The sequence below is a fragment of the Trachymyrmex septentrionalis genome, unplaced genomic scaffold (genome assembly GCF_001594115.1).
Source record: "Trachymyrmex septentrionalis isolate Tsep2-gDNA-1 unplaced genomic scaffold, Tsep1.0 scaffold25, whole genome shotgun sequence".
In the NCBI taxonomy this organism is placed as follows: domain Eukaryota; kingdom Metazoa; phylum Arthropoda; class Insecta; order Hymenoptera; family Formicidae; genus Trachymyrmex; species Trachymyrmex septentrionalis.
The window spans coordinates 1,687,598-1,697,701 of NW_017305408.1; the positions used below are offsets into that span (position 1 = coordinate 1,687,598).

The 10,104-nt window shown below is 47.4% G+C and overlaps 4 protein-coding genes across 5 annotated transcripts in view; 3 read left to right on the forward strand and 1 right to left on the reverse strand.

Moving 5' to 3' along the window:
• Positions 1–360: 360 nt before the first annotated feature.
• On the reverse strand, positions 361–2,327 carry LOC108748925 (myb-like protein Q). The gene is made up of 2 exons (XM_018487353.1): positions 2,042–2,327; positions 361–1,990 (listed from the first exon to the last, which is right to left on the reverse strand). Exons 1-2 carry the CDS (start codon positions 2,310–2,312, stop codon positions 435–437), a joined length of 1,827 nt encoding a protein of 608 aa, XP_018342855.1. The 5' UTR covers positions 2,313–2,327; the 3' UTR covers positions 361–434.
• Positions 2,328–4,622: 2,295 nt separating this feature from the next.
• Positions 4,623–5,374, forward strand: LOC108748927 (ribonuclease P protein subunit p14). Of its 2 annotated transcripts, none has more exons than XM_018487355.1 (2): positions 4,623–4,814; positions 5,021–5,374. In XM_018487355.1, the coding sequence occupies exons 1-2, from the start codon at positions 4,762–4,764 to the stop codon at positions 5,349–5,351; spliced, it is 384 nt and encodes a 127-aa protein (XP_018342857.1). In that variant the 5' UTR covers positions 4,623–4,761; the 3' UTR covers positions 5,352–5,374. The 2 variants fall into 2 exon arrangements, with proteins under 2 accessions (XP_018342857.1, XP_018342858.1); XM_018487356.1 differs by having other exon boundaries at positions 4,623–4,793.
• LOC108748926 (mitochondrial intermembrane space import and assembly protein 40-B) lies at positions 5,322–5,869 on the forward strand. The gene has a single exon (XM_018487354.1). The coding sequence runs from the start codon at positions 5,342–5,344 to the stop codon at positions 5,780–5,782; it is 441 nt and encodes a 146-aa protein (XP_018342856.1). The 5' UTR covers positions 5,322–5,341; the 3' UTR covers positions 5,783–5,869.
• A 1,078-nt stretch (positions 5,870–6,947) lies between these two features.
• Positions 6,948–10,104, forward strand: part of LOC108748924 (protein similar) — a 45,868-nt gene continuing 42,711 nt past the window's right edge. The window contains exon 1 of the mRNA XM_018487352.1: positions 6,948–7,607. Coding sequence (XP_018342854.1) covers positions 7,564–7,607 — 44 coding nt within the window. The 5' untranslated portion in view covers positions 6,948–7,563. The remainder of the gene's footprint in view (positions 7,608–10,104) is intronic.

Sequence of the window (10,104 nt, forward strand, 5' to 3'; positions counted from 1 at the left end):
GGTTTTGTATTGAATTCGATCGTCGCTGGACGATCGCCGAACAAGTGATCTTATTGTTCGCGATGCTGTTATGAATTATGCTTTATCGGCAAAACGCGCGATATCGAGATATCGCCAAGAAAAAGCCTGTTTAAAAAGAAATTCCTAGCATCTTTTTAATTCCCAACTGAGAGACAGCTCTCGGACTGTCGAGGTCTCGACTCAACTTCCTCTCTCTCTCTCTCTCTCTCTCTCATCGAGTTCTCTCGATTTCTATCGATTAAACCGATGAACCCGATGATAAAGAACGGAGGAAAAAGGTCGAGTAGATTGAAATTCGACGCACGTTCGCTTCGATTTGCGGTAGATTGCTCGAGCGCACATCGCCGCGTTGCCGTAGTCGTTCACGCGTAGACATCCAACGTCGCGAAACCGCCCGGACATATGGCTGTCGTCTAACTTTGAGGCAGGAGGGCGTGATAACTCGGCGTCTCGTAGAAGCCGGCGGCGGCTTGAAGAGCGTGCAGGGAAGTTGCGTGATGCCTGTGTATCGTGCTCGCGTATACGCTGGAGACGCCGGCCGCGGCAGAAACGCCGTTGGAAGCACCGAAGATGGATGAGGAGGAGGAAGAGGAAGCCTGCTGGCTGATATGCGAGGCCGTTCGCGACAGCAACGTCACCGACGGTCGCCTGTAGGGATGATGGGCGATTGCCGAGATCGCCGATGTGCCGGCACGATGATGGCTGCCCGAGCTCGAGCTCGTGGCCGCGATATTGCTGTATGCCTGCTGATAAGTCTGTCGTAGAATACCGGAGATTGACGCGGACGTCGGAGACGTGACCGACGACGAAGAGGAGGAACTGCGATCGCTTTGGTGAGGTTGATGATGGAGCTGATGAGTGGTAGTGGTACGATGCTGTTGCTGCTGTTGCTGCTGCTGCTGTTGCTGCTGCTGCTGCTGCTGCTGCTGCTGCTGGCGGTGTTGATGATTGTGGGCGCGCATGGCGCGGAAGTAATGTTGATAAATACCTGATATGACTGCCTTTTCATCGGCGGAGATGAGATCGGCGGGACCGGATGCCGTTGGTGTTACGGATCGTTGTTGAGGTTGTTGCTGAGGGTGATGTTGCTGCTGCTGCTGCTGCTGCTGTTGCTGCTGCTGCTGCTGCTGTTGGTGCTGATGAGGAGCATGAGTATGATTCCTATGATGATGATGATGATGATGAGGATGAGTTGGTGGTGGTGGTTGCTGCTGCTGCTGCTGTGGCTGCGGCTGTGGCTGTGGCTGTTGCTGCTGAGGATGATGCCGTCGCTGAGACAGCTGTTGCTGCTGCTGTTGCTGAGACAAGGTGGCAGCGACATTGAGGGCCGCGCGATACGAGGCTGCAGCCATAGTGACAGCGGACATTTGACCACTGGTGGATATGAGACCGCTACCGGAATCTGCGGCAGCTACCACTGCCGCGGCGACCGAGGACGATGCGATAGACGTTGCCGGTGACACAACGGAAGCGGATACAACGTTGGAGGAAACGACAATGGGATTATTCGACGGTGGGACGACCGTCGTAGTCGTCGAGGAAGTCGCCGCAACCGCGACCGCCGCGGTGGCGACTGTGACGGCGGCGGCCGTCGCCGCGCTCCTGCGACCGTTCCTGCGGGAGGCGGACATAGGCGTCGTCGCCGGCGCCGCCGGGGGCGGTAAATTATTGACGAAAGGGCTCCTCCTCTCGCGCTCGGCGCGTCGATAGTAGCACGGATGGATCATTAGGAGGGGTTCGCCGCCACCGGGCGGTGGCTTCGCCTGGCTCGGGAGCTCGTACTCGACGCTACAGTCCACGTGAAGCGGTTGCGAGTAGTCCTTGTATTCTTGCACCTTGTAGCTGTTGATCGCCACGGCGGTAGCCGCGGCGGTGGCGGTGGCGGTGGCCGCGGCAGCAGCGGCTGCAGCCGCGGCCGCGGTAGCTGCCGCGCTCGTCGTAGTCGTCACCGATGTGCCACCGTTTACAGCTGCGTTCACTGCATTGGTGGCAGGGTTCACCTGGGAGGACGACGGGTTGCTCGAAGCGGAAGCAGCGGCGGCGGCGGCGATAGCAGCATCGTCGAGGCCTGTGGACGTTGCCGGGAGGACTGTCTGCCCGGTCACCCCGCCGACGCCGACACCGACGCCAACGCCGACGCCGACGCCGACGCCGACGGCGGACGACGCGACTCCGTTACCGTGATGATGGTGATGATGATGGTGGTGGTGATGGTGGTGATGATGGTGTCCATGCCCGTGGTGAATGGCGGCACCTACCACCACTTCCTTCTCGTAGCAGGCGGCGGCCATGTTGTCGGGTGCCTCCTCCTCCTCCTCCTCCTCCCCCCCCTCCTCCTCCTACTATCCGGGCAATTCCGCCGGCGCGCCGCCGTGGCCGTCCCTTCTCGCACGCCCGACGCTGACGACCCACGATGACCCACGGTGTCGAACGCTAGGCTCTCATGACGCGAAACTCTCGCGATGATTTCCCTCGACGACGGTCTTCTCCGGTCGTCTCGAGCAACGTTTTGATTTTCCCCGTTTCGTCGCCTTCCCCCCGTTCGCCGTCGTCAAAGCGCGTCAAGTCGCGGAAGCGAGGAAGAGGCCGGCTGAGAATGCGCTCGCCGCTCGCGACTACCTCGAGGTGGATACTCGAAGTATTCGTCCTTGCGTTTGTTGAAAACAATGACGATGACGATGACGGGGACGAAGTTACTGGGATGGTCAGTGACGACCACCACGTCGATACTCCCCGACTGGACTCACGCACTCTCGAGCGAGTCGGAGTAAAAGGATATAGCTCATCGCCGCGGTATAGCCTTAGCCAAGGGTTGGACCAAAAGGGTATATCCAACACCGAGGAAAGCTCGATCTCGAGACAAGTCCAGCGCGTGCGGCAAACGTATTATAGCATTATACTATCGCATGTTTCTTTTTGTTTTTTTTTCTTTTATTTCGGACAAAAAGCTCATTCTAGTGTGCCAATTACGTACGGGGGCCCCCTATTACTCTCCCTGGCGTTTAATGTTCGCTCGTTCAGGACGGTCGGTCTTCTCTCGTCACCGTTCGCTGTCAGGACCACCCGTTCTGCAGCCCTCTTCCTTTCTCCCTCTCTCTCTCTCTCTCTCTCTCTCTCTCTCTCTCTCTCTTCGTCTACCTCACTGACCGGTGTCTTCTTCGTCTCTCCTTGTTCGCGGCCACCTCTCACGCGTGCTTCACTTCACTGTCACGAATCGCTCGAGGGTCCGGGTCGCGCAACCCGGTCGTCGCCGATCCCCGCCGCCCCGCTCGCGGATCAGCACCCCGCGCCGCGTGTCAGCTTCTCGCGAGGCGAACCCGTGGGAACTCCGTCGCGTAATCAACACTGGAGTATCGTCGGGGTGTCGTCGGGCCCGTGCCGACGTCCGACTGACTGACTGGGCGTAGTAGCGCGTTCGGTTCGCTCAGTCGCGACTCGCGTCTGTGTGTGCGCCGCCGCCGTCTATATCGTGCGACGCATGGGTCCCCCGGTTCGTTCCGCCTCCTCGGATCGTCTCTTCCTCGGCACGTCTCTCTCGCTCTCTCTCTCTCTCTCTCTCTCTCTCTCTCTCACTCTCTCTCTCTTCCCCCCTCACGTGCACCCTTATACCGTATGTACAAAAACCACTGCGACCGTTTTCCACCCTCGCGTCCGCGTGTACGATCTACGATTCGGATGGACGTGTAGAGCACGTCTTACACACCGCGGCGTGCGTAGTAGTGCGTACGGCCTGCGTGCGGACGCGTGAAACGTGCATGCGTGCGTGCGTACGTGTTATGTATGTATTTTTTTTTACATTGACATATAATGTACGTATGGGTGTGTGTATGTACGTGTGTGTATGTATGCGCGAAGCGCAACGCAGGCAGATGAACGCGGCTCGATCGTCGCGCACTGACAGCCGAGCTGCGACTGAGAGCCGAGTTCCTGGGGGACCCTCGACGGGCTCCCCTCCCGATGCCCGACGCCCGACGGACGCTCGCCTCGCCGGCACTCACGCGTGGTCGATCGTCGAGATCGGGCTAATGCCGGGTTTACACGCTCCGAAAGCGACGGCTGTGAAACGTCCAATTTTTACGGTTTTTTTTTTACAGGATACGCATTTATTTATTCGTACGCTTCGAGACACTTGAACAGCAATTTGAATTTGTGTCTGAAAATTTGTACTTGTACGTCACTTATTCAATTGTCGAGTCGATAAAAATCGCTTGAATTTTTCTCTTACAGTACAATAATATTTTTCATTTACTTTTTTAATATGTACACATATTGTTATTCTGATTAATTGTAATATAACATAATAGGGTATGTATATCGTTCGTAGAGAGATTATCGTCTAATTGGAGTCGCAACGCGTGGTGTTAAAAGACGGGATTTAAATCCCCTTCATCGCACTGCGCTTCGCTTACACTTTGTGCACTCGGAATGAAATAATTCATCCGAGGCTCATGGAAGAGAAGAGAAAGATAGAAAATTCTCTCTTCGAGAAAGTTCGGAAGAAAATTTGAAGGCATAGATTTACATTTTCTTGGGAAAACGCGTTTTGGCAGTATTGCATCGGCGCTGCTGTCAGTGCTGCCCACCACTGCGAGAGTGCGACAGAGTGCGACAGAGTGCGACAGAGTGCGAGAGCACGTGAGACGAAGGCACCGCTCGGACGCCGTAGCAAGTCAGTGCATCGCGTGTAAGTACCGTCCGTAGGATTTCTACGATGTCTACCCCTCGGTACGCGAGGTCGACATGAGCAGCGAGTCGGCGCATCATCGTAAGATGTATTACTTAGACGTTTCTCTGTTAGTACATTCACTATTTCATCATACGTAGACGTGATCATGACTAGTCACTGCATGACATAACCTGTACGCGTCACTCCCTCGAATTTCAATCCCATTGTCGAGCGAGCACGACGACCGTTCGATGCCGAGAACCGGGAGATTTGCATGCTTAGAAAACTCTTGTCTACTATACAGGATACAGCAAAGCTTATTTCTATTTGTAGAGAAATTCCATCCGATCCCAATCTGATAGTGTCCCCTGTGTATCTCAAGAAGAATATTTTGGAAGCCGTCCGATCGCTGTTCGGGGAGGAAGGTGCCAAGAGTCCTGTAGACATTCTAAAGCTCACTCCTGAAAAGCGTAGATTTGTCTTACGCTGTCCACGCAACAGTTACGTCCGACTGCGAGCGAGTCTGACTCTGAGTACAAAGTACGAGGGAAAGACTTGCGTGTACACGGTTCACCGAGCATCGCCGAATTTATTGTCGTTCACTGCTGACAGTAGGACGTTCCAGCACGGAGAAGTCCCTCTTGATTCTTCGCCATGCCATTGATACGTAAAGAGGGCAAGGACACCATTATCTTCGCTTCTAAGGAGGATCATGCAGCACCCAGCAAAATCAGTCTTCCTGAACCGGAGCCCAGTCCCGGACTGTTGCTGCCCAATGGCGAGATCAATTGGAACTGCCCGTGTCTAGGAGGCATGGCGACTGGACCATGCGGTTTAGAATTCCGTGAAGCCTTCTCCTGCTTCCACTACTCCACCGCAGACCCAAAAGGCTCGGACTGTCGCGTTGCGTTCGAGACGATGCAGAGCTGCATGTCGCAATACCCGGCTCTGTACGAGAGCAAGGGCATGTCGACAGACGACCTGGAAGACGACGAGATGGAAAGAGGGAAAGAGGAGCAACAGAAGAAGCAGCCACAGGAAGGTAGCGAGGACAAGAGAAAGATGGTAGTTGCTAGTCAAAACGCGGCGGATTAGCAATAGTAGTCTCTTTCTTACATGTATCTTACTATCTTAATTACTTTTTAAGAAACTTAATTTTATCTGTTGCCTGTATAGTTCAAAATAAATTTTTTGAAAAAACATTTACGCAATTAAAATTAGATCTATCAAGTTTGTGAACTATTTGGAGCAAGTAAAATTGTGGCTTTAAATAATCCGGGGTCCGTCGAAGAACTTTACTGCTATATGTAGACACATGAGTGAAAAATGCTATATTCGGTTCTTCGTATTAATATTTTATTAAATAATATTTCTTGTGAACTTGTATCATTTCCAGTGCATCGATTATTTGTTGCTGAAAACAGTCTTGAACCGAAGCTGGAATAGTAATATATATAACAAATTTAATTTCACTATATTTAAATCTTACATATATTCTCTTTGCAAAGTAATATAACTCGAAATGAATTTCAGTTCTGTCTGGAAAGAAAAACTTTCTTTTTCTTTGTATTTATAATTTATATTACAACTTTCACTTTTTTATTCTTTTTCCTCTTTGTAATATGCGAATACTATATTTAAATATAGAAAATGTGAAAAGAAGTACAAAACTAAAACTTGTATCTCTACTTTTTCCGCATTTAAATCTATCTTCTTTTCACGGCACACTTTAAGGGATATCTTTAGGATGCACTATAAAGGTTTTCTCTAAAAAATTGACTCCTGCTGACTCGGAAGACAATATACGATCCTTTCCAATCTACTACACAATTCTTCGAGTAATATCTCGAGGACGCCCACAAAATGTTCTAGAATACCCTCTGGACATCCTTAGGACATCTCTTGGAGGATTATGTTGTATAGGAAGGAACAGGTAAATCGAATAAATAGATACAGAATATTATTAAAAATAAGAGCACGGAGGCTTGCATAACCTCCTGTGTTTCTTGTATAAGAAAATGAGCCAATCAAAATCCTTCCACGTTTCCTACTTTTTCATGCAATAAAAGATTTTCATTAGTTCATCTTCTTATACTTTACGCACCATGTATTATGCAAAGGTCTCTTCTCCTGCCTTAATCATAGAAAAGCCTTCGTTACGATTTCATGAGAGAAGCTTTCAGAGATGTTAACGGTTCAAATCTGCCGCGTGCCGTCTAGGTCGCTCGCTACTTCTCGCGGACGTCGCCCGATGGCGTAGTCTGACCGCGTGACGTCGAGCGCGCGCTCATCTCACCCCCCTGTGACCCCTCGGATAGTCATTCCATTCCGCTCGCGTATGTAGTCGTGACACCAGCATCGCGGATTATCGGGCGCAACGCGATAATAACAGAGTCCCGCCGTTCGCCAGTAGCCGTTCACGGTACCGACAACGTCTCGTTCGTCGTGATCGTTGACGCTATGAGTTTGTCGTTACTCTCGCGGGTTACCGTGCGCCCGTCGGAATTAGTGTCGAAAAGCGTCGTTGCCCGTTGTCTGAATTGTCTCTCGGTCGTAGCCGTCGCAGCGCAGCGCGACGTCGAGCAGTGACACGCGTCGCGTGCGAGCATCGATCATCGATACCGACGCCGAGACAGATCTACGGTGCGACAGAGACAGAAAGACTTATAGACTTATAGGTGAACAAAGTGCGGTGAGCCAAGTTTCCGTCAGGTCGGCCGGTTAGAAAAGAGCGCAGCTCGTTAACGCGCTCGCGCGCACGCCCCCGGATACGTTCCTTGGCAGTGACCGAGAGTGTCCTGGTTTTCGTGCGCCGGTGCTGCTGGTGGCGAAGCGCGTTGCGATCATCCCTTGGTCCACCGTAACGTCGCCTCATCATGGACACCCACAAGAAGGAGAAGAAACACAAGGAGAAAAGGAGGTGAGTAGCTTGCGCGCGCGCGCGCGCGCATAAGAGAGAGAGAGAGAGAGAGAGAGAGAGAGAGAGAGTGCGTGAAAGTCGTGTCTTTATTTTCGGATCGACCGTATGGATTCAGGATGACGTGAATTTTTACTTGCGGTTGTATCGTTTGAACGTCCGACAGACGTTAACATGTGATCTGTTTTTTTTTTTTATCTCCGCACTAAACTGTACTAGAACTCTCTCTCTCTCTCTCTCTCTTTTTCGCCACAAACGTATCGACCTATCTTATTTTAAATTTTAAAAGTTTATACTAGTTTAGCCATAAAAAAAAAACAGACTTGTGATGATATCGCTAATTGTAATTCGTAAACTCAATGGGATTTGGGCGAACATAGGAAAGAGTGTGCGTGTGTGTGGTTTGACGCAATCACTCTGCTTCTTTGATGTACGGGATCGTCGCTCTGTCTCTTTTTCTGATTACAACGCTTCATCTCACTTGCGCTTCCCGGCGACGCTCGTTTCCGTCTCTGTCTAACGCCACGTGATCCTGTCTTCTGTCTCTGTCGCTCTCGCGGATTCTTTATCGGACCTGTCGCTTTCTCGCTTTCTCGCTCTCTCGCTCTCTCTTTCTCTCTTTCTCTCTCTCCCTCTCTCCCTCTCTCCCTCTCCCTTCCTCTGTTATTAAGTCTCTTAAATCGGACGAAAGAAATTCTAAACAAGTGTCAATAAGATGCTTCGTCTTTTCTTTTTTTATTAGCCAATCTGTCTTATTTTGATTGGTCTTTAAGTTATTTACGATACACTGTTGCTCCAGTTTTGCTCTCCCTTCGCATCATTATGACTTATTTACGACTTGCTACTTTATTAGAATTGATCTGGTTTCTTTATCCTCTTATTTATACGCCATTAAACTAAATTTCTGCTGTATTGTAGCCACCTATGACTTTGTCTATTAACTTGAGGCTTGATTCTTCGAAAATCGCCATTTGTTTCTGATTCGAATTTTTGAATTCGAATCAAATTTAAATAAATAACGTATTATATTTCTACATCTCTAGGGTTGTTGCAAGATTGGAAATCAGAGAAATTAGAGAAGTGTCAGGAAATTTTGCAAAATTTTTTATAAAATATTTTTTACTTTAAAAACATTTAGTATGGCTGCATCACATCTACGTAGTTTTGGAATATTATCAACTTAACAATTAAAAATGCAAGAAGTGTCATCAGCAACGTTAATTAACATAGTAATTAACATTCTACGTTAAATAGTTCTCTCGACAAAATATTTGACGTTTCCAAATCAGGTCAAAAAATTTCAAAATATTGAAAGAAAATTACGAAATTTGGTTCCTGAAAATCAAGGAAAAGTTTAAGTATACTTTATGAAGAATTTGTGACATCTTAATTTTCTTATTTAATGTCCCCAAAAGGAATCTTTTTTTTCCTGTTTTTTTTTCTGTTTAATTTTTCAACGGCACGCTGGTATGCGAACGATCTTTTTTTATGTCGTGGCGCAACAAGCTTGTGAAATGTACACGCAATATAAACTACCGCTTTTCGAACGGAACATTTACTACATCAAATATCATCGATAGTCCTTTTTTAAGAACCCAAGGTTCAATTTCTCTTTTTTCTTGATCGCGTGCACGCGCGCGATCGCGAAGCGTTTATTATACAATCGTCAACGACCCCGATTATATTCCAGTGTTTCATTAGATGCTATTACGTAAAATGATAGAAGTCTCGGATATCCAGGAATATATCCCGCATTTATGTTCTATATTCACATGCGTAGTTGCGAAAATTTCATCATATTACACCATCAACAGCCGTACATACTCGAATCTTTATCAGAACAAACAAAACAATATGTCGCTATTGTATTATTTGTAATCGATTTTGATTAATTGTTTAAATAGATAATGAAAACTTTTAGTTATTTCCTTGATGAGTCAGTATCTATCGATTTTGTCGATCATTTTTATAATATATACAGTGAGTACAAAAAGTATTGGTACAGAGAAAATATTTTTTAAAAAAACCTATTTTTAAAAAATAAATATTATCCAGAAAGAAATGTGTCATCGAATTGATGTCAAATCGATATAAATTCGATGATTTTAACACCAAATTGACGTAGATTCGATGTTTAATTAACGATCATTTCTTGTTGGATAATTAACAATTTTTATTCATAAAGAATAAAATAGACTATATGTTTCTTAAAATTATATATATCAAAATGATGTGTATGTAATTATACAAAATATATCATCTAAAAAATAAACGAAAATTAAAAATTGTATTGTTTGAATGGTCAAAAAGTATTCGTACGAAATTTAGCTTCTAAAATCAGGAATACATGCTAAGCTTGTTCGTTTATATTAGAATAGAATATATTCATTGTATAAAATTGCTGTCTATTTTCTAAAATTAATATCTATTTTCTACGAATAAGGCTTTTTTAATAACAAATTTCCTTGTACAAATACTTTTTGCTCTCACTGTATGTATC

What these genes read in the sequence shown, in the direction of transcription:
- LOC108748925 (XM_018487353.1), bottom strand. Translation starts at nt 2,312, where the DNA reads ATGGCCGCCGCCTGCTACGAGAAGGAAGTGGTGGTAGGTGCCGCCATT. An exon ending in CGCCGCTGCTTCCGCTTCGA is followed by an intron (nt 1,991 to 2,041) that starts GCAACCCGTCGT and finishes CAGTGAACGCAG; the next exon opens with CTGTAAACGGTGGCACATCG.
- LOC108748927 (XM_018487355.1), top strand. Translation starts at nt 4,762, where the DNA reads ATGAGCAGCGAGTCGGCGCATCATCGTAAGATGTATTACTTAGACGTT. An exon ending in TATTACTTAGACGTTTCTCT is followed by an intron (nt 4,815 to 5,020) that starts GTTAGTACATTC and finishes TTCTATTTGTAG; the next exon opens with AGAAATTCCATCCGATCCCA.
- LOC108748926 (XM_018487354.1), top strand. Translation starts at nt 5,342, where the DNA reads ATGCCATTGATACGTAAAGAGGGCAAGGACACCATTATCTTCGCTTCT.